At 43.6% G+C, this 23,361-nt stretch overlaps 3 protein-coding genes across 3 annotated transcripts; 2 read left to right on the top strand and 1 right to left on the bottom strand.

The window, feature by feature from the left end:
* The first annotated feature begins 791 nt into the window (after nucleotides 1–791).
* srsf5b (serine and arginine rich splicing factor 5b) lies at nucleotides 792–5,841 on the top strand. The gene is made up of 8 exons (XM_080490593.1): nucleotides 792–885; nucleotides 1,131–1,275; nucleotides 2,319–2,389; nucleotides 2,476–2,601; nucleotides 2,788–2,860; nucleotides 4,193–4,266; nucleotides 4,354–4,461; nucleotides 4,573–5,841. The coding sequence occupies exons 2-8, from the start codon at nucleotides 1,150–1,152 to the stop codon at nucleotides 4,937–4,939; spliced, it is 945 nt and encodes a 314-aa protein (XP_080346719.1). The 5' UTR covers nucleotides 792–885; nucleotides 1,131–1,149; the 3' UTR covers nucleotides 4,940–5,841.
* Nucleotides 5,842–5,957: 116 nt separating this feature from the next.
* Nucleotides 5,958–18,657, bottom strand: slc10a1 (solute carrier family 10 member 1; the record flags this gene model as incomplete). Its single annotated transcript, XM_080491089.1, has 9 exons — nucleotides 5,958–6,055; nucleotides 6,765–6,964; nucleotides 7,063–7,241; nucleotides 8,894–9,098; nucleotides 13,816–13,928; nucleotides 14,677–14,763; nucleotides 14,870–15,104; nucleotides 18,473–18,492; nucleotides 18,610–18,657. 9 exons carry the CDS (start codon nucleotides 18,655–18,657, stop codon nucleotides 5,958–5,960), a joined length of 1,185 nt encoding a protein of 394 aa, XP_080347215.1.
* A 1,374-nt stretch (nucleotides 18,658–20,031) lies between these two features.
* Nucleotides 20,032–21,111, top strand: LOC308126587 (serine/arginine-rich splicing factor 5-like; the record flags this gene model as incomplete). The annotated part of the gene is made up of 3 exons (XM_080491088.1): nucleotides 20,032–20,189; nucleotides 20,717–20,776; nucleotides 20,974–21,111. The coding sequence occupies 3 exons, from the start codon at nucleotides 20,032–20,034 to the stop codon at nucleotides 21,071–21,073; spliced, it is 318 nt and encodes a 105-aa protein (XP_080347214.1). The 3' UTR covers nucleotides 21,074–21,111.
* Between the last annotated feature and the right edge of the window lie 2,250 nt (nucleotides 21,112–23,361).

Below are 23,361 nucleotides of genomic sequence, written 5' to 3'. Positions count from 1 at the left end.
CACTCTCACACTGCATACCCACAGGCAGTTCAGGGTTCAGTGTCTTGCCTAAGGACACTTTTGACATCGAACCTGCAACCTTCTGGTTGGGACACAAACGCTCTACCAACCGAGCCATAGATACACTATAATATCCCCTGGATATTTACTAATATACAGAAATATATTAGGAAAACATAGCGCATACCAAACCAATGTATGCAAATGCACTAAAATAACAGCAACATACAATGTCAACCAATGTATACAGATTATATGTATTAAAATATCAGTATCATACTCTATTGAGTCATTACAGTACAATAACAGCTCCATGTGACGCTATATGCTTAAATTACATCCATTAAAATAACAGCATAAGTATACATATCAAATACATGATGATATGTACATACAGCAGCAACATACAGTCTCCACCATCAGTTTAAATACAACATAAACAATATTAATAAATGTTAATATTGGAAAGGATGACAGAGAAAAAACTAAGAATTAAACCATACTTAAAGTAGTGAAATACCAGTGTGCGTACAGTAATATAAAGTGCTTTGATTTTGCATACAAATGTTTCACTCACGATGTGTTGCTGGTGCTGCGTACAAAAAGCCTGATGTCTTTTGTTTGTGTGTGTGTGTGAATGCATGCTTGGGTCACAGTGACACCTCGTGGTCAGAATCGAAAACCGCATCCATCGGATGCCTCGCCGCGTCGCCTGCGTCACACTCGGGAATCCTCGGGTGTTTCCGTGCTCTGCAGTGGGCTCTGATAAGTCACGTGGCTGGAGGATGGGCCCACTTTACCGAACACGGCGAGGCTCCATTTTGTTTGATTCAAGACTTAGCGGTTAAACTGTCGACAGCATTCATCACCTCTCGGCTCCAAAAGGTACGCGCTTCTTACATACCGAGTTTCCGAGTCTTACTGCGAGGCTAATGTTATCCAAGCCAGTGTTTTCTGGCGGTGCGGGTATCAGGACTTTATATTTTCATGCAACCCGCTTTGTTGGTTAATGTCGCTACAAGGCCTCAAAAGGACAGGCCAAGACTCCTTAATACAGCCGGTGGCGGTTGCCTCGTCATGCAGACTCGGTCTTCTCTGAATAATGTTCTGTGTTTCGTTTTCGTTTGTAGTGAACCAACCCTGGCAGACATGAGCGGTTGCCGTATTTTCATCGGACGTTTGAGTCCATCCGCCAGAGAGAAGGATGTGGAACGGTTCTTCAAGGGATACGGCCGCATCCGAGACATCGACCTCAAGCGAGGCTTCGGCTTTGTGGTGAGTGAAGGAGGGAACGAGGGAGGAAGCGTGTCGCTCTTTACACATTCATGCCCAGTTTGTTGCTTCTGTTTGTGGAAGAAAAAATAAAACATCACTACACGTCGAGTTAACCTAAACAGTGTGGATTTTACGCTCGTTTCACGCGTGTGTGCTGGGTGGCAGTCGTGAGTCAAGATTAGTCCGCGTTAGTTATTACTGACGTATTCAGGGTGCAGTCCACATTTATTAATAATCGCCTCACAACAACCACACTGAACCAAAGTGCTGCAGAATTATAATTTCCAGCAATAAAAGGAAATTATCCATAATGATTTGCATGTTTTTTTTTCTCCTACAGGGATAAATGATTGAACTTCCCGATCTTTGCAAGTTGAGCTCGTAAACACCACCTCTGGATACATTGCTTTTCAGAGGCCACAAACGGTTCATTTCCACATTGAGTAGGCCGGACTTATAACAAATAGTCACATAATAACTATAAAATTTAAACTTTAGGGTGTTTCCTTATTGTGGAACAGATAACATTGATATTTGTACAAAAAAACCTGAGAAAAGGACTACAATTTCAACATGTAGCCAATTTTAATGATGCCCTCTGATAACTACAGCGAAATATCCCCAAAAGACCGTCTGTAACAGTTGCATTATGCACATTTTTACAAACTTTGAGGCTAGTTTTCATGGCAGTGCCACTGATATCGCAGCTTGGGTCCTAATCTTAGATTGTGACCACTAGTCTTATGAAGTTCTTTAAGAAAAGTCACTGTATCCTTGGAAATTTTAACTTCCTGTGGCTGTTTGGCGGGCTGGATTGAAGCCTCTTGCAGGCCAATCTTGGCCCACTGGCCTCATGTTTGACAGCGACTGAACAAATAATTTGTCAGCTTTAAAGTAGTACCTGAAATGAATCTCATCAGTCTGACACCAGTGGCAGAAGTTTACCCTGAGTAAAGCCATTTTCAGATCAAGTGTTGCTCCGATGAATTACAGCGGTATTGCAGTTTTAATGCTGCTCTTTTCACATGTGTGGCCTGCTGTAGGAGTTTGATGACCCCCGAGATGCTGAGGATGCCGTGTATGAGCTTGATGGCAAAGAACTGTGCAATGAAAGGTAAAGAGTTTCACTGAGTATGTTACTCAAAATAAATCTGTATTGCTCCATTAAATGGTCCTCACACCTTCTGTTTGCGACATCAGAGTAACGATTGAACATGCTCGTGTCCGTCTGCGTGGCGGACGTGGCCGGGGTGGCGGCAGCGGTGGCGGCGGCGGAGGTCGTTTCTCCGACCGCTATGGTGGCCGAGGGTCCCAGAACAGTCGGAGGTGAGCACCAACACAGACCTGAATCTGCTGAGGTTGATTAATGCAGTGATGTGTTGATAGTGTTTGTAATTTTATAATCGGAAGCTTGAAATGTTGCCTTCTCGTCTGGTGTTTTCTGTATTCGTTGTTATCTAGTCTATATTGTTTCTCTGACTGGGCCATTAATGATGTTTCTTTCCCCCCCAGTCGCAATCCGCCTCCGATGCGTACTGAGAACCGTCTGATTGTGGAGAATTTGTCCTCTCGCGTCAGCTGGCAGGTCAGTAACACCACACCTTTGTTGTAGAATTTTTAAGTTTCTAATAGCTACATCTTGACACCTGCAAGAGTCTGCCTCCAACAATATACATACAGTGTACACATATAGCTGTAGAACTGCTGCTAAATACACAGTGACTCTGTTCTAGTCAGTACTAATAACGGATGTAGCTGATTTTATTGTATGACTAGTATTTGTGAGTGACAGCAAATTTATTCTTTGAACCTCTAAATTTATCTGCACCTACATGCAGTTTATTAAATGACTCAAAAAGCAATAACTACAACAAAACTCTTTTAATTTGTTCCTGTTTTTCAAATTTTAACCAATTCTTCACCCCTTTATTTGCCAGCCTGACTGTTGTGTCATGTGGAAGAGCTCGCTTATGGTGGAGTTAACCCCTTCTGGGTCCTTCTGTCTGGGTTGAGCCTGTGGTGTCAGCCAGTCTGTCCTACTCCTAGTTGATGCCTGCTGGTCATGTGAGCACTCGCTCCACACTAGAGGCGCTGGCGGCCCCCTTCGCTCGCTCGCAACGCCTGCTGTGTGGTTGAGAGCGAGAGAGAGGAAACAGAATTGGCAGAGAGAAAGCAGAGGAAAGAGCGAGAGTCGATGATGATGATGGTGGCGTATTGATCGATGGTTCGTTAATTTGAGGGGCTCCGATCGATCGATATCCCCCCCTCCCCTCCCCCCTCTGGTGTTCCCGCACATCGCGAGAGAGAGTGTGAGTTCCTCCCAGGTGCCCATGGATATAATCTGCTGTTATCCCGGTTATGGTGGGCTCGGAGAGCCTGCGGCCCGCCCCCAAGGGGTTTCGCTCTCAGGTAGTAGTTTCCTCTCTTCCACCCTGTTCACTCTCTTTACTGAGGTGGGGTGCCGAGGCAGGGGCGGTCCCGGCGCGGAGCCCTGTGCCCTCCTTGCCAGGGACAACGGGGCTCTTAGTGCCAAATGCTGCCCAGGCGGCACCACTGCAGTTCAGTCTATGCAGATGGTGTTTATTTTTCTGTAGTCTTAATGAGACGTTTGTCCAAGGATCTTAACGTGTATCCAGTAATAACACGTGATTGGCTCGTATCGAAATTCACTGGCATACAATTGGTCAAATTACCAAATTACTTTTCAGAAAAAAAAGAAAAGGAAAAAAAAAACCCCACCCATTTAATTTAATGAGTTAAACATTTGAGGTCCTTGGACTCGCTCTCCTTATCTGCAGTAGCCTGTGTAGTCCTGTCACATTCTAACCATCTCTCTTTTTGGGTAAATCAGTTCATATTTCAGCCTGTGTTTGTGTTCTGTGCCTCTCCGTGAATTGACCGGTGTCTACCTGTGTAGGACCTCAAAGATTTCATGAGACAAGCTGGCGAGGTAACATTTGCAGATGCACATCGCCCCAAGCTCAACGAAGGGTAAGACCCACATCCCATCGCCACACCAGGGCCAGTTGGATTGAATCACATCTGATGTGGCGTTAATTTTACTCTGTTTGTGTCCAGGGTGGTTGAGTTTGCCTCTTATAGTGATCTGAAAAATGCCCTTGATAAACTCTCTGGAAAAGAAATCAATGGCAGGAAAATCAAGCTCATTGAGGCAGCCAAGAAGAGGTGAGTGGTCTGCTGTCGTGTTAATCAGAAGCTTTAACCTAAACTTAAGAGTTGTATTAATACCGGCAGGTGTTTTGTGTCTTTCATGATTCTTGCTCTGGTCTTCCACAGGTCAAGAAGTCGTTCCCGGTCTGAGAGCTCCTCCCGCTCTCGCTCCCGTTCCCGAGGTCGTTCCGCGTCTCGCTCCCCGAGGCGCTCCCGCAGCCCCGCCAAGGCTCACAACCGCTCTCGCTCTCGCTCCCGCTCTCGTTCCCGCTCCCGTTCCCGCACGCCGTCCCGCTCCCGCAGCCGTTCGCCAGCAGGCGGCGCCTCCTCCCCGAGCTCCAAATCCAAGGAGGCGGCCAAACGCTCCAAGATGAACAAGTCGGCCACGCCTCCCTCCCCCGCCCCCGCCCAGAGATCTTCCGTCTCCCGTTCCCGTTCTCGCTCACGTTCCCGTTCCCGTTCTCGCTCCCGCTCCACAGACAGCCAGCGCTAAGAGCCGTTTGACTCGTCGGTGATCAGCAGCGGAAGCGGCATGTAGGATTACAATCAGCTCAGAGGAGACGACACACGAGCTGAAGCTCTTCTTGAAGCCCACACGAGTTTTCATTCAGTAAAGTTTGGTTGTTTTACATGAATGCCCTTCGATTTTTCACATTTACAGAAACGTTATTAAACATGAAGAGCAATATTGCAAACTTCAGATTATTTCCTCCCTTAATGACATCATCGCTGGTTTCAGATGCACAGCTTGCTGAGTGTAGCGGCGCGTCCGTCGGTGTTTCTCTCTACGCCAGTCAACTTTGAACAGCAGCTCTTTATCAGTATTGAGATGCTTTTCATTGATCGTCAACGCTCACCTCATTCTTCGCGCCCCTCATGTTTTCAGACTTGTACCTGCCACAGCTACTGTGTTGACATCTGTATATTGGGATGCTTGCATGGGCTTTTTTTTTTTTTTTTTTCTTTTAGCCTTTTTTGAATTGATCATATTTCAACTCGGCTTCCAGCTTGTTCACAGACCTTTATAACTGGCAGCTTCTGTATTGAGAGCCCTCGTGTAAAGTTACTGAGTTAAACAGATGTATAGTGACTTGATTTCATGTCTTCTCCTGGTTCATTCAGTGACAGTTAAGCTTTTGATTTTTGCAACATTTTTATTTTTTTTTTTAATTTTGGGGGTTTGTGTACAGATTTCTGACTTGTGTTAAAAGGATTTAAATGTAATTCCAAGAATACTTGTTGGTACTGTGACTGATGTGACTGTGGTTTAACAAAATGTAGACGAGTTTGAGAAACACTTTTGTACATGAGGATTTTATTTTCAGTGACAACTATGAGGGATGTTTGTATAACGTAGGAAGACTAGACGTAACCAATAAATGAGTTTTAACTAAACTGCTTTTGTGTGAAAACTGGTCATTACATTTGTTACTACAATGATGATCTGCCTATATAAAGGTGCTGCCTGGTTCCCAGCGGTCGACAGTTTATCGTCTCTGGTCAGAAACGGTTCAAACTTCAGAGGAGCTGAGGTCCTTTGGGTTTTTATCTGTGTTCAGCTTTTTCAGAGGCTCCTTCACGCCGTCATCGGTCACTGCCTGGCAGGGTTCTGTCAATCAGACACACAAATTAATTTAAAACAAAAGTACAGAACTTCTCTTTCACTTCACTTTCTACAAATAGTTTCTCCAGTTTTACGTCTCTTGTTGGACGATTACTCAATGGACGATTATCTTCCAGCTGACTAGTTATTTAATCCCAGCTGATGCAATGAGCAGCTTTGCATTTAGCAAGCATGTTTAAAAAAAAAAAGTTAGTTTGAGAAGGTCAAAACATTGGCATGCATCAGGCAGAAGATTCTTAAGATTTCAGAAAACTACTATTGGGTTAAAAATTGTCCAACCCTTTATTAAAAACTGGAAGAATCGTGGCGAAATGTGGTCAGGAAAAGCATCCTGATCATTTTCACACATGGATTTGCCCCCAGAGTCCAGACCTGAACCGATCGAGAATCTTGATGAAAAATCAATGCAACACTGGACAAAAATAAATCTTGTGACATCGCTAAAGCTTATCGAAGCGATGCCACAGCGAAAGCATGCCGTAATCAAAGCTCAACAAAATATTATATTCTGTGATCTTTTTTTTTTTAGGTGGTGACCTTTTTACTTGGCCAGGCAGTGTAACTTCAGAAGCTATTCTAGCACCAGAACTTGGACATGGACCATATATTCTCTGTGAAGAGTGTTTCCCACTTCCATTTTTGACCTCGCCTCTTCATATCACATTGCCCCTGGCGTTGCGGTTTCCTCCCTTACCTTTCTCCTCGCCGGTGAACCTTTCATAACACCTGAACAAGACAATGAGCAAGGTGGCCTCCATCAGCTGGAAGAGCCCAAAGATCAAGGGGAGCATGAAGAGTGGGCCGATCTCTGCTGGCGGGAAGGCCACCTTCAGGATGGCGGTGCACAGCTGGACGTTCTGACAGCCTGTTTCCATAGCAACAGTCCTCTGCTGCCTAAAGGGAGGGGACACGTCTCTTCGTAAGTCATACATACATTGCAGAAAGGCTCGTCACCGTTTCCCTCAGTGGAGCGACTGAATGTTGAAACTTACGAGCGGTTGAGTCTGAAGAGCGAGGAGATGATGTATCCAAAAGAGTAGCCTATTATAGGCATGGTAACACAGATGGCCATGAGGCTGGGAGCCAGCACCATCATGAAAGCGCTCCCCATTTCGATAACAAGCAAGAGTATGACTACAAAGACGCAAACCACCAAGACGGTGACGCCGACCTGAGGACAGCGGCACAAGAAGGAAAACGTATGTTTACTGTAGGTCAGGTGATAAACTGGCTTTTTATTATTTGAACCCATTTGTCCTGTTAGGAGAGTGTCAGTTGTTGTGAGGTAGGTTCACTGTGACATTTTGTTTTATTATCCAGTCATGAAAACTGTTAAGGAAGTGTGTTTTTGATTGTGTGAGATGTTTTTATTACATTTGGAAGTGTAACTATATTTGTACCATAGACTTCCATTAAAACCGCCTCCACCCTCTTTTAAATGACCTTAATTTCTCATTTCTCTGCAGAAAACCTGAAGCCACTTACAAATTGACTGATTAGTGGTCTACCATCAAAAATGGCACCAAAAGGGTTGAAGCTTAATTGTGATTAATTGGGTCATATAATGATATATATAATATATATATATGCACAAGTCGCATGAAAGAAATTAGTATGCACATTTCTGTTGAATGTTAGTTTGTGTGCAAAGTCATGATTACAAAGACAAATGTATCAAAAACACAAACATTCCTGAACTTTAACAACCGTGAGGCACCTTCATTTGTTGACATTTGCTCAAAATATCTATGCAACGCCACAATAACACGAATGCTCGTGGCTACTGTATGTCTCTCCAACCTGCCACTGAAAAGTAAAGTACAGTTCTTCAGTACTTATTCCCTTATGCCTCTTTTGCCCCACCTGCAGGCTTCACTTTTTACTGCAAGCAACAATAGGTTTTATTGAGGAAATGAACTTGTATGCTTCAGTTGGGCCTGTACTAACCATTTACCAGACAGTCAGTAAAATTCTTGTAAGCGGTACATTTTAATCCAAGAGCCTTTCTGAGGGTCATTGTTCCATCTGAGACTGTCAAAGTAAGAAATATTGACATATATATATATATATATATATATATATATACATATATCAGTGTAAAAATGGCAAACATTAAACACAAGTCAAGTTTTATATAAAATATCACAAGTTTTTTGAGAATTAGACTAAAAATGGTTTCATAATGTTTCACATCTTTTTAGATACAGACCTTGTTTACTAACTGGGAATGAGAGGAGCTTTTTCTACACAAATAAAATGTATCAGCGTTCATGTCAATATCTTAAAATTGTTGATTGTAATTTGAATTATCGTTGAATAACAAACAAACTGGCATCTTTTTCAACATGTCCACGTTTTTTTTCATATCAATCATTAGGTCATCATTGTTAGTGTGCAAGACAAGGGGGAAGTCCACCACAATGGTCTCTTGCATCACGAAAGGTTGATAAAGTCCACACGGCTGTATTATTGTCATTTTTCTCTGACACTTTAAGATCGGTCTCATTGACTCGCTTTCATTGAGAGAGAGAGAGAGAGAGAGAGAGAGAGAGAGAGAGAGAGAGAGAGAGAGAGAGAGAGAGAGAGAGAGAGAGAGAGAGAGAGAGAGAGTGAGAGTGAGAGTGAGAGTGAGAGTGAGAGTGAGAGTGTGAGAGTGAGAGTGAGAGAGCGAGAGCGAGAGCGAGTGAGAGAGAGGGCCAATCTGGATCCAATGTTACTTTTTAACACTGTAACTGCCATGCCAACTGGTTATTTGGTTTTTAGTTTGCCAGTAACTCATTTTCCGTCCCCCCCCCCCCCCCCCCCCAAGGGGCTCGTACTAACCTTCATGAAGATGTTGGCATACTTTGGCTTGTAGTGGTTGATGATAATGCCGATGCCACAGGGCACGAGGATCGAGGCCAGCGATGCAATGATCTGGGTGTAAGGCAGAAGCTTGTGCAGGTTGTGGAAGCCCTGGCAGTAAAGGTAGAGCAGGAGCGGCATCATGCCCAGAGCCAGCACCGTGGAGGAGGTGGTCATCACGATGCTGCAGGGAAAGAGGAAGGAACACTTCACATTGCACAGATACAAAATGACAAAAAATGGTCTACAATGGCACCAGTGGTCTGCATTTCTGCCAAGATGGCAGATACAGGTACCCAGTGTTTTTCCAACTATGCCCGATGAGTTCTGGGGGGATTCGGAACATCCTTGGGTCTTGTCATAAGTCGGAGTGATTCTCACCCATGCAGGTGAGGCTACCAAAAGAGTCCTGAAGTCTGGTCCAGGCGTGGCAGAGCTCCCCAGACCGTCACCGCCACGGGCCACAGGATTACGACGCCCAGACACCTGAAGGACTGCAGAGAACAGCCACCACACCCGAGGTTCCCGACGCCCCGACGCCCACCTAAAAGGAGCGAGGCAAGGGGGCAGTCCCCCACCCCGACCACAACGGGGAATGTGATGGTCACCATCCCTCCCTTTTTAATATGTTTCACGATCCATGATGAGCAACATTCCCCAACCCTGTGACTTGGTGTTAGCTAAGGTGCTGTGTGGTACATTAATATAGGGTGCGTGTATGGGCAAGGCAGAGTCCCAACAGAGGGCAGCAGGGGACCACTGCTCGGGAGTCTTCCTCACTGGAAACCCCTTCCCGTTCCGCCCGAATCCTTCACCCCAGTTGTGGGTGTATGTAGTGAATTAAGTGTGGGGTGATTGTGGTGTGGTTTAGGAGGTGATGCAAGTGTGGGTCCAACCCGCCTGACCAGTGAACAACAGGGCAAGGAGATGTGGCCAACAGCCCCCAAGAGACAAGCGCAAAGAGTTGAGGGCCCAGAAAGGCCCCCGGGAAGACCGACCACCCCAAACCCCCACCCTGACACAGACCGCGACGCCGAGCCCGGCCCACTAACCCCAGCAGTCGCTCCGGTTCCGCTGGCAGAGAGAATGTTGAAGAAGCAGGAAGTTGACTTTAGATGTTGTATTTTGAGTGGAAGTGTCTCTCAAAAAGAAAAATACAGGAATGGTCAGACAGTTCCTAATTACCAAGAACCTGAAACAGTGATTTGGTCTCTCTTTCCTGTGGTTTATCCACATGAAAATCAAAACCCCAACAATAACTAGACAGTCAAAGTCAACGCAGATTTAATTCATTTCAATTCAACTTTATTTATATAGCACCAAATACAACACAGTTATTTCAAGGTGCTTTTTACAGGGAATAACCCAACAGATTCACGTGAGCAAGCATAGCGACTGTGGAAAGGAAAAACTCCCTCTAACGGGAAGAAACCTTCGCAGAGTCCAGACGCTGGCGTCAATTGTCCGCATGTGTCATAATCAAGTCCGCCTCTCTCACCTGTTGTCACTTCCTGTTTTGTATTGACTCACCTGTCTTGTGTGTGTTTCACCCGTGTCCTCCCTGTCCCAGTGTTTTAAACCTCCTTCCCTCATGTTTCTGTGCCCTATCGTCATTGTTCCTTCGTGTCTCTGACGTCACATCACAGAACCATCAATCTAACTCTGAACCCAGCCGACTCCGATCCAGTTCTGGCAGCCCAGACTGTACCGGGATGTCACTCTGTGGAGCAGCGGGAGCCGTTAGCGACATTCCTGGATAAACTTTATAACACAATAACGCAGCACTAGTCCAGCATTTCAGAGATTGAGGATCGGAAACAGGTGACGCTCCCAGCTCATTGGACTGTTCCGGTTTTGCCTCCTGCCTTCCTGGCTCACCTGGCCAAGTTTTCTGGGGACTCTATTGACACAGACTCTCCTGACGCAATGCGAGATTAGTTTTGACTTTCAATTGGGTTTGTACCCCAACGAGCATTCAAGAGTCGCCTACATCGTCTCTCATCTGAGCAGCCGAGCCGAAGCCTGGGCCATGGCAAAATGGGCCCGCCGCTCAACTATCTTCGACAAGTTCTCTTTACAGAGACTTTTATCCAGGCGTTCTGGAACTGCTCCCCTGGTTGCAAAGCCACCAGGTTTCTGGTAAACAGGGATCCTGTCACGCTCTGTGGTTTTCCACCATTTCTTTCTCCTGCCATCTCCAGGTGGGCGTGTCCAGCTGTGGCTGTGGCTGGATAACGACCTGATTCAACTCACCTGAGGTGCCGGGTGGCGCTCATTGACCTGATGACCCACACTACTTCACTGGCCTTCAGACTCCACTCAACGCTGGACCGTAGTGCTCATTCAGTCTGTTTCTGGCACACAAAGCTGCAGGATGTCTGGTTGTTTGAACGCTCCTGATGACTTCTGCTCGTTTCGGCCTTCAGTGTGAAGACCCAACCTGCTCAGCTCTAATCAGCTCTTTGACCAGCACTCCAGACTCACTCTGTGATCAGACTAGTATCCACCAGCCGGCATTCAGCTCTGCTTCCCACAATCCAGTCTGCTCACCTGGAGACTCACTCACCTCCGTTACTTCATCAGTAAGATTCACGCCCGCCTGCAAACTCTGTCTCAGAGAGAGACCTGGATCTGCAGACCCGTCCGAGAGGACCCAAGCGGGCTCACTCAAGTGTAGAATTTGAGCCAAACAATTTCAACCGACTTGTCAATAAAATGCATTTGATAATAGCTGAAAGCTGCCCAGTGCCTCTAAAACACTTAATCAAACCCAATGTGCAGCACCAATTCTTTTCACATGCAGAATGTCCAAAATGCTTTCTATCAAGTCAGACTACATCTTTGGTAAAACACAGCAGTTCGGTGTCTTCACACCAAATTCTCTTTGGACTCTCCATCCGTGAGGACATCAGACAGAGATTCAATGTCTTCTATCAGCAAATCTGTTTTCCAGTTGCAGTCTAGTTTGCTGAGGAGGATTGCTTCTGATCGTTGTTTTCACCGTTTTCCACCTTTGGATTCTGTTTAGTTCCGGTGTCGAGGGTTTTATTCCCCCCTGCATGATAAAGCAGGTCAGGGTGCTGGGTTCTTGTCTTGCACCAGGACAGTTGCAAACATTACTATTAGTTTTGTCCAAAATCCTTCATGTGACATTCTAGCCTTTGTTTTGTCTTCATTTAGTTCACTGCAGTGACTCAAAGGTAGGGTTGAGTCTACGTTTAAGTCTGTGGTTATCATGTGTGGAGAAGTGGAGCTTCCTGCAGGTTACGGTTCTTCCTCAGAGAAAAATGGCAAAATATGACCATAGTCTTCTGTGTCGAGTGTAAATGAAACCCCGTTTTTTTTTAATTGCTTATTTTCTGCTTTTAGAAAAATACATGGAAACTGTTACTGTTGCTGCTGTATAAATCCATAAGATTTCTTTACCCTCATAAAGGATGAGCCAGTTTTAATAGAGACTCTGAATAATCACCAACTGTGACCTTTTCTCTTGCAGCATGTTGTGACTATTTTGTATTTAATTTTTTTTTTATTTATGACATATGTGACACGAGGTGACATGAGCCAGGTCAAGTTGCTCTTCCTGAACATTTTGCTTCATCTATACCATCACTGAATAGCTCGGGGCCACTGCACTCTACACCTTCACCTTTAGACTTGTGTAAAACGCATATCATGTAAACATTATAAAAGTCTTTTTATTGTCTTGAGGTTTTCTCTTACAAATTACACGATGCTGTTCTTTTTAATGATATATGACAGGTAGCTAATCTCCACACGAAGCACCTATTTAAATGGTTTTATTAACTTCAGATATGTGACGAATGTGAAATAAAGACAGAACGTCCAAAACCACATGTATAATGCACACACCTCTCTTTACAGAGCTTTGTTTTGTTGCTGCTGGGGTTTGAAAATAAACACAAAGTTGCATCACATTGTTACTCTTATTATTTTAAAAATAATAACCTGTGCAGATCATTCAGTATCAAGATGCACGTTGGCACCTTTTTTTGTAACTTTGTAGCCTAGCAGCATGAAAAAAAGGGGCTCTACTTTATTCTACTCTCTCTCTCTCTCTCTCTCTCTCTCTCTCTCTCTCTCTCTCTCTCTCTCTCTCTCTCTCTCTCTCTCTCTCTCTCTCTCTCTCTCGCTCTCTCTCTCTCTCTCTCTCTCTCTCTCTCTCTCTCTCTCTCTCTCTCTCTCTCTCTCTCGCTCTCGCTCTCTCCTATGCATAATAATATGATGCTTTAATGTCCTTTATTGTGATAGCCAGGATATAAAAGGACAGGATCCCTGCTTGTACCTCATGATGATTTGAACAATCGAAATTCAGACTTACTTTTATATTCATCGATTTACTGGGTTGTGTTAACCCTACACCCCTTTCAGAGTGCTGCGTTTGTTTTGAAAGATATTTTTAGATAGAGAGGTCATTTCCATCCACCCATACTCTCCCACTTATCCATTTCCGGGTCGCGGGAGTGGCAGTCTGAGCACCGTCACCCAGATCACATTGCACCGATTAAGAACCTTCCCTGCGGGTGGTGAGCCCGAGGGAAGGTGGCACCCAGCGTGGGACATCAACCCACTACCTTGAGATTGTGAGTCTCATGCTCTACCAACTGAGCCAGCCGGGGGCGAGAGGTAAAATTTTTTGTGACATTTCTTGAAAGTACTGAATGTGTCGCTTGTCTCAAACAGTTAATATAAAGTAGTGGAGCAGTGAAGTCTAAAGTAGATGTAGCAGTAATGTCTTTGCTGCAGAACAAGTTGAGAACCACTGACTTAACCGAAGTCCAGGTGTAATTCTTAACCTTAAATACATGTAAGTCATTCTGGGGCCAGAAGTTATTATGAAGCAGTATAATCTGCTACCAAGCTCAGCTTCAACAATCTACCTGAGGTTCATGTCCCCCTTTAGAGCCAGAGCCAGGATGTTGGAGAAAGCTCCTCCAGGACTGCAGCCACAGATCAACACTGCCACTGCCATCATGCCCTCGAGCTGGAACGCCTGCAACACCACACAAGCACAAGTGTTTTAATGTGAGGGGAGTTCAGAGTGTTGAATTTATCATTTTACAGCACCAATGTAAATAATATTATGAGTTGGTGTTTTTGCTGTTTCTCTCTTATTTTAATCATTATGAGAATTTTCAAGTATAGCTACACTGGAAATGATTATCCTTGCGTTTTGAACCGCACTAACGTCTTTGCAGAATTTCCACAACAACGCCTCGTGTATAAATAGACGTCACCACATTTATTTTTGATATCATAACATCTTCTGAATACTTGGCGATCACCACTGAGGCTGGAGGGAAAATTCTTGAATGTGCATCTTAGTGAATAAAGTAGAATCTGAATTTATTGAAAAGTTCAGATTCACATTCATCAATTTTAATGTTTATTTCCATTATTATTCCAACAAAAGTTTGTAAATCAGCATTTGAATGCTGACATTTTCATTGGGTTAATCTAAATGTTGACGATTACAAAAGAATAAAGCAGGATTGAAGATGGAAGGATAAAGGATCGGCCCATTTTAGTTGCATGTCTTCCATCCGCATGTGTGTGTACTCCACAGATTGATGAATCTAAAATGCCTGTGGGCATTATTGTGATTGTGGGCCTTTCTATATTAGCCCCGTGAAGGACTTGTGATCACGTAATGTTTGCTGGGAGACAACCTTAACTTGGATGAAACGATCCCTGTCTACAAGAATGAAGGCATGCAACATGAATCCTGCCGGGATACCAACCTTTGATAGAGCGAAGGCAGTGAGAGGCATCACCCCGTACTGTGCCAGAATTGCGATTGCCACTCCTTTAGGTTTTAGTATGTTTTTCTGAAAAGGACAAAGGGCGCAATAAAAACCACCTTAATAAAACCATAAAGTGGATCTATATTATACATGCATAGTGAACGTAAACGGGCAGACTTGCTGAGTTCACCTTGATCTTGGATATCTCCATGGTGCATCCCATTGACACCATGTTAATGGTTAACGCCACAATCAGAATAGTGCTGATGGCTTTATTCATTGCTGGTGACAAGCCAGTGTAGACCATGCTGGAGTTACTAGCAGTCAAATTGAACAGGAAGCTGACATTTTCCCCCAGATTAAGATCAGGTAACAGATCGGTTGTGTAATCCATGATGTCTTCCATGTAAGATCGTGAGCTGTAACTGGAAAACACAGAAAGCGCAGTTAGACGAGACTAAAACATGTGTGAGGAGAATCTGACATGTTTAAAATGTCACTGAGTGTTCCCTTTGACCTTCAGAGCAGAACATGAGTGAATCAGCAACAGAAAATATGGTTTAGTCAAGGGAGTACAGTAAATAATCAACAATGTGACTGCCTAGAAAACATATTTCAAACAGAAACCCTATACTAGACTCATGACTCACTGTGAGGACACAATTTACAAAAAGAAATTGTCCAAACCGGACTCTATCAGAGCGTAATGATCAAACCATTGCAGTGTTATTTCTCTGACGGATCCTGAAGTACTTGTTTCTGCTATTTTTGTGGGCTTTTTTTGTATTCCACGGAATAATAATAAATATCAGCAGCATTAGTAGCAGTTAGTAGTAGCCTTTCAACGAAGGATATTTGTGCGTTTGGGTCATTTAACACAGACTGGATGCTGAAATCGTTTTCTGCGGTCTTGGAAAAAAAAAAAAGAAAACTGCAGATTTACTTCATATTCAATGACATTTTGTTGTACAAGCGGAGTTGTAAATGGAAGCAGTAGTAACCAAAACCGATCTTTACACAGCATCGAACAAAAATCCGCTGAGATATATGACAAAGTTAAGGAAAATTGTGAAATTAAATTCCCCATTGTGCAATTAAAATGAGCAGACAGGACTACTTTATAATTACACACGTGTTATTTTAGTGGCAACTGCAGCACATTTTGGCTTTAAAGGGTGTTTTTCATGCAAAAAGACAACACAGATAAAATAAAATACAATATGTAGGAAAAAGATTATATTGTGGGTTCATAAGGATAAAAAGATTCTCATTCTTTCTCTCTTTTTTTAAAGAAATCAAACTGTGTCGTTTGATCAACTTGTATGCACAAATGCTTGAAAGTTTGAACACATTTCACGACAAATGATAGCAACGGGACAACTCGTACTACATGTACTTTCAAAGTGGATATTTCATCCAAGGGAGGAAATATGACCAATATACAGAAACATGTGCGCAGACAACGTACCATAACTTGTAACCTCCTGTTTTGGATCCGCTCCGGCGTGAATCTCATCCCAACAGCAGCAGCAACAATTAAACACGTCCTCTGCTGTTATTACTGCCGCTTTCATTTCCAAATGAGAATCGATAAGAGGATCAATAAAGATCCAAATCGTTTGAGCAGACTCAAAAATGGAATCAGAACGATAAAGATCTCATCAATTCCTATTCGTCATCACAGTGGTAGGGCTTCGAGTCCAGTTAAGATCCTTTCTGTCCTTCACTTTACTCTCCTGGTCCAAATCCATATGTTGAACTTTAATCAGTGACTCTAGATTGCCCATATGTGTGAGTGTGTGATAGTTTATCTCTCTGTGTGTTTGCTCTGTGATAAACTGTCCCCGGTGAACGCTGCCAGCAAAGTGAGCTGGGATCGGCTGGAATGATACAATGTAGAAAGCTTTGCAGGAGCTGCATGAATGTGGATTTTTGCATAACCGTATAAAACTCCGAGCTATAATTTCTCATGTTTTCCATGTGGGTAGTTTATTAAAAGATGTTTATGGATCATTTTAAAAATCCATGTGGGTCATATTCCAAACATCAGGTAACTTTTCTTAATATTTCAGAAAAGAAACACGGTTTTCTTTGCCATAAAGAAGAAACACACGGAGCTTTTCACTGATTCCTTGACGCTCCTTTGTGCTTCAATGAGAAATCAACTTCTATTGTATCTACATATTTGACAACCGCATCCTCCCTCCTGGCATGCTTGCGCGCTGTGCTCAGACAAATTGCTTCTCACAGGATTTCACATGTCTATTTTGAACTCATGAAAAGAAGCACAGGTAGGATTTTCTTTTTTTTTTTTTTTTAAAGCAACATAACAACAAGTCTCCAGGAAAGCGTCAACCTGGTAGAAACTGTCTTGAAAGTGAGAATTGCTTAAGTTTTCACGGAGGTCAGATTGTGATAAAGTGAGAAAAAAAATAAAATAAAAATAAATAACAGGCAAAAGACACTTTGAGGATGATTCCCCAGAAACAAGCAGCTTTCTCAGCTTGTAGTTTAAATTTGACAGATTTTGTTTGCAGGCTGGATTATGATTACCTGTTTCCTCAAAGGTCTTCTCTTCTCTACTCTTCTCTTCTCTTCTCTTCTCTTCTCCTCTTCTCTTCTCTTCTCTTCTCTTCTCTTCTCTTCTCTTCTCTTCTCCTCTCTTTGCTTCGCTTCCCTTCTCTTCGCTTCAAGGTGTCACTCCTTTTGCAAGTCACACGCAGCACATGAATTGTGCCATCTAGTGCCATTGACCTCCGGAGCCTTTAAATGAGATAACATTCAGTAACATTCAGCCTCTCGATCTCAGAGTGCTCTTCACTTTGTTTGTGTCTGCCAGAAATCTTTCCAGTCTTTCCACATGTTTTCCGTTTCGACTTCTTCATGTGTGGAGAGGAAAGTGGGGAATAATTTATGTCCTGTATGAGCCCATACTATATGTTTGCTTGTGGGATGCACAAAGGTTGAACAAAATGTAACATAATGGTAAAAATATATATATCAGTATATGTAGACAAACTAGGAAAATACAAAAATAAACATAAGGTAAGATATATGCAATAAAGAATTATGCATGAACAATATAATATAAGCTTTAAATACCCAATACATAAAAACACATCGATATGAGCGGTGTGTTGGAGGATGCAGTTACTTAACATTCACAGTCCAAACTCAGAATAATGCATTTCATACATCCATTCATCTTCTTTGCTTGCTTTATTCAAGTTACAGAAGGGTGGTCGAGATGCAGGTTGCCTGCTGCTTTTTCCCCTCCATCACCTCATATACATAACAGGAACAGTTGGATGAATCAACAAAAAACAAATGAGATTATTCACAATTTCATAGGCAGCAGTTAAAAAGGAGAACATTGATAGAATAGAATATTAAACTATCAAATAAGTAAGAATTAAATATTAGTTGATGGAGGGTGTGCTAACAATTTTTAGGCTGAGTGTTTTCGCCTGGAGACGGGTGTGATCTCTTAGTCTAGGTTATGATGACTTGAGTTAATTATATTGAGAGCAGGTGTTTGCTGAATAAACACAGAAAGAGGTTTGAATATTTAGACATGTGTGGAAACAGGTGAATTGGGTTTTTGGTTATGGGAAATGTGTGTGTGCTTTTGGGAATGACGAAAAAGGTTTGGGTTTTTGTGCTACAGGATCCAGGTTTTTTGTGTTTTAACAATCGATAAAAACTGCAACATGGCCGCCTCTACGCACACCCAGGAGCCGGCGCTGAGAACTAAATTGTGTGTCTCTGGTCCCGTACGCTCCAGTCGGCTCACCTCTTCATCCGCAGCCGCCGCTAGATCACGAGCAAAAGCTGAGGCCACATGCGTCCAGCACTCCTTTGCAACACAAGAAGCAGACATTTTGAAGCAAAAAGTTGCACTTGAAGCAGATTTGCATAAACTCCAGTCACAGCAAGCAGCTGCAGCGGCTCGAGCTGAGGCTGAAGCTTGGGAGGCATCTGAGCATGAAGGTGGAGACCTACAACAGCCCCAGGTGGACCAAATTCCTCCAATCAATGCAGCACAGCAGGACGCAAGAGTATGTGCAGCAGCATTCAGGACTAAATGTCAATCTACAATCGACTGTTGTGAAACAGCCGGAAACCTCCGCCTGCATCAATGCCACAGCCAGATGTGAAGCAGCAGCGCACTAAATAGTGCAACATGGTCAGAAGCACGCTGACCACAGCAACCATGAGTTCAAGCCTTTGCCACTCCATCCTGCAGGTCTACCACCCATGCCGTCACAGGCCCTCAGCCCAAATAGAGAATCGTACAATGACGCTCATGTCTCTTACTGTATGTGAAAAGCCGTCCCACACCAATCATCTCTATCGTCCACGGCTCAGTGTATCACCGCCCAGACCTCCTAATATTCATTCTGCTGCCACCTCCGATCTAACCAGGTACCCGATGAGGAGAGAGATGGTTAGTTCTGGTCAAGGTTTGACGACCAACCAGGGAAGGTTCAAGGTCTGGAGCTGACATCTCAAGAGGATCTAGATCTAGTTAGTTCACAAACTTAAAATCAAGATTGGATTAAATTTTTTAACAAATCATGTTTTTCCCTAATTGCTCATAAATGTAAAATTCTTACCACTTATCGACTATGGCGATGTTCTTTATGTGAGTGCTTCAGCAAAATGTCTGCAGTCCTTGAACGCAGTGTATCATTGTGCCTTAAGGTTTGTGACTGGTTGTGGTCACCTCACTCACCACTGTGAACTCTACGCCAGAGCTGATTTGCCCTCACTCAGAGCGAGGGGGTACGCGCACTGGATGACCTTAATATACAAGACTCTTCTTGGCTTGGTTCCTTCCTCTCTATGTGCTCTTCTCCAGAGAACCAAGAGCCATTATTCCTTCTTTGCAAATGACATTCTTCACCTACATGTTCCTCGTGTTCACACTGAGCTGGGAAAGCAGGTTTTTAGTTTCTCTGCCCCCTCGGCCTGGAACAACCTTCAAACAGAAACTAAAGTGTCCGAACTGTCACGTGGCTGGAGGACGGGCCCACTTTCTTAGCGGTTAAACTGTCGACGGCATTCATCACCTCTCGGCTCCAAAAGGTACGCGCTTCTTACATACCGAGTTTCCGAGTCTTACTGCGAGGCTACTGTTATCCGAGCCAGTGTTTTCTGGCGGTGCGGGTATCAGCACTTTATATTTTCATGCAACCCGCTTTGTTGGTTAATGTCGCTACAAGGCCTCAAAAGGACAGGCCAAGACTCCTTAATACAGCCGGTGGCGGTTGCCTCGTCATGCAGACTCGGTCTTCTCTGAATAATGTTCTGTGTTTCGTTTTCGCTTGTAGCGAACCAACCCTGGCAGACATGAGCGGTTGCCGTATTTTCATCGGACATTTGAGTCCATCCGCCAGAGAGAAGGATGTGGAACGGTTCTTCAAGGGATACGGCCGCATCCGAGACATCGACCTCAAGCGAGGCTTCGGCTTTGTGGTGAGTGAAGGAGGGAACGAGGGAGGAAGCGTGTCGCTCTTTACACATTCATGCCCAGTTTGTTGCTTCTGTTTTTGGAAGAAAAAAAACCCCCATCACTACACGTCGAGTTAACCTAAACAGTATTCAAGGTGCAGTCCACATTTATTAATAATCGCCTCACAACAACCACACTGAACCAGAGGCCACAAACGGTTCATTTCCACATTGAGTAGGCCGGACTTACATAAAATAGTCATATAATAACCATAAGATTTAAACTTCAAAGTTTTCCTTATTGTGAAACACAGTATAACATTCATATTTTTGCAAAAACCAAAGCATACGTCCAAAAATTATTACAATTTCAACATAAAACCAATTCTAATGATGCCCTCTGGTGCAAACTACAGTGAAATATCCAAAAACCATCTGCAACAGTTGCATTATGCACATTTTACAAACTTTGAGGCTAGTTTTCATGGCAGCACCACTGATGTCTCAGCTCGGGTCTCAGTGTTACATTGTGTCCACTAATCTTTATAAGTTTTTTTAAGGAAAGTCATTGTGTCCATTGTAGCGGCGGCAGAGGTCGCTTCTCCGACCGCTATGGTGGCCGAGGGTCCCAGAACAGTCGGAGGTGAGCACCAACACAGACCTGAATCTGCTGAGGTTGATTAATGCAGTGATGTGTTGATAGTGTTTGTAATTTTATAATCGTAAGCTTGAAATGTTGCCTTCTCGTCTGGTGTTTTCTGTATTCGTTTTTATCTAGTCTGTATTGTTTCTCTGACTGAGCCATTAATGATGTTCTCCCCCCCCCCCCCCCCCCCCCAGTCGCAATCCGCCTCCGATGCGTACTGAGAACCGTCTGATTGTGGAGAATTTGTCCTCTCGCGTCAGCTGGCAGGTCAGTAACACCACACCTTTGTTGTAGAATTTTTAAGTTTCTAATAGCTACATCTTGACACCTGCAAGAGTCTGCCTCCAACAATATACATACTACAATTCCTCCAGGTATGGACAGACACAAGTTTCCTCGACTGATGAGTTTATTGACTCACTCTTGGTATCGACTCAATACACCAACACATTGTGAAAACTAAAAGGCATGCTTGCTGGTACTGTGACTGTGGTTTAACAAAATGTAAACGAGTTTGAGAAACACTTTTGTACATGAGGATTTTATTTTCAGTGACAACTATGAGGGATGTTTGAATAACGTAGGAAGACTAGACGTAACCAATAAATGAGTTTTAACTAAACTGCTTTTGTGTGAAAACTGGTCATTACATATGTTACTACAATGATGATCTGCCTATATAAAGGTGCTGCCTGGTTCCCAGCGGTCGACAGTTTATCGTCTCTAGTCAGAAACGGTTCAAACTTCAGAGAAGCTGAGGTCCTTTTGGTTTGTGGTTTCATGCTGAAAAGATGTTAGTCTGTTTGAGAAGGTCAAATCATTGGCATGCATCAAGCAGAGCAAACTGAGATTTCAGAAAACTACAAAAATTGGGATACAAATTGTCCAACACATTCTTAAAAACTGGAAGAATAGTGGGGAAATGTCTTCAAGAAGAATGTGGTTGCAAAAAAATTATCCTGATGGTCATTTTCACATATGGATTTGGCCCCAGAGTCCAGACCTGAACCGATCGAGAATCTTGATGAAAAATCAATGCAACACTGGACAAAAATAAATCTTGTGACATCGCAGAAGCTTATTGAAGCGATGCCACAGCGAAAGCATGCCGTAATCAAAGCTCAACAAAATATTATATTATGTGATCTTTTTTTTTTTAGGTGGTGACCTTTTTACTTGGCCAGGCAGTGTAACTTCAGAAGCTATTCTAGCACCAGAACTTGGACATGGACCATATATTCTCTGTGAAGAGTGTTTCCCACTTCCATTTTTGACCTCGCCTCTTCATATGACATTGCCCCTGGCGTTGCGGTTTCCTCCCTTACCTTTCTCCTCGCCGGTGAACCTTTCATAACACCTGAACAAGACAATGAGCAAGGTGGCCTCCATCAGCTGGAAGAGCCCAAAGATCAAGGGGAGCATGAAGAGTGGGCCGATCTCTGCTGGCGGGAAGGCCACCTTCAGGATGGCGGTGCACAGCTGGACGTTCTGACAGCCTGTTTCCATAGCAACAGTCCTCTGCTGCCTAAAGGGAGGGGACACGTCTCTTCGTAAGTCATACATACATTGCAGAAAGGCTCGTCACCATTTCCCTCAGTGGAGCGACTGAATTATTAAAACTTACGAGCGGTTGAGTCTGAAGAGCGAGGAGATGATGTATCCAAAAGAGTAGCCTATTATAGGCATGGTAACACAGATGGCCATGAGGCTGGGAGCCAGCACCATCATGAAAGCGCTCCCCATGTCGATAACAAGCAAGAGTATGACTACAAAGACGCAAACCACCAAGACGGTGACGCCGACCTGAGGACAGCGGCACAAGAAGGAAAACGTATGTTTACTGTAGGTCAGGTGATAAACTGGCTTTTTATTATTTGAACCCATTTGTCCTGTTAGGAGAGTGTCAGTTGTTGTGAGGTAGGTTCACTGTGACGTTTTGTTTTATTATCCAGTCATGAAAACTGTTAAGGAAGTGTGTTTTTGATTGTGTGAGATGTTTTTGTTACATTTGGAAGTGTAACTATATTTGTACCATAGACTTCCATTAAAACCGCCTCCACCCTCTTTTAAATGACCTTAATTTCTCATTTCTCTGCAGAAAACCTGAAGCCACTTACAAATTGACTGATTAGTGGTCTACCATCAAAAATGGCACCAAAAGGGTTGAAGCTTAATTGTGATTAATTGGGTATATATATATCATATATACTGAACGAAAATATAAACACAACACCTGTTTTGGCTCCCATTTTTTATGAGCTGAACTCAAAGCTCTAAATACATTTTCTATATACACAAAGGACCTATTTCTCTCAAACATTGTTCACAAATCTGTCTAAATCTGTGTCAGTGAGCGCTTCTCCTTTGCCATCCATCCCACAGGTGTGGCATATCAAGATGCTGATTAGACAGCGTGATCATTGCACCGGTGTGCCTTAGGGTGGCTCTCTGAAACGTGCAGTTTTGCTTTATTGGGGGGGTCTGGGGGGTGGGGGGGCACAATCAACAACCTGATCAACTTTATGTGAAGGAGATAAGTTGTACTGCGTGAGGCAAATGGTGGTCACACCAAATACTGACTG

The sequence above is a fragment of the Lipophrys pholis genome (genome assembly GCF_963383615.2).
Source record: "Lipophrys pholis genome assembly, chromosome: 21".
Lineage (NCBI taxonomy): Eukaryota > Metazoa > Chordata > Actinopteri > Blenniiformes > Blenniidae > Lipophrys > Lipophrys pholis.
This window is presented reverse-complemented; position numbering and strand designations above follow the sequence as displayed.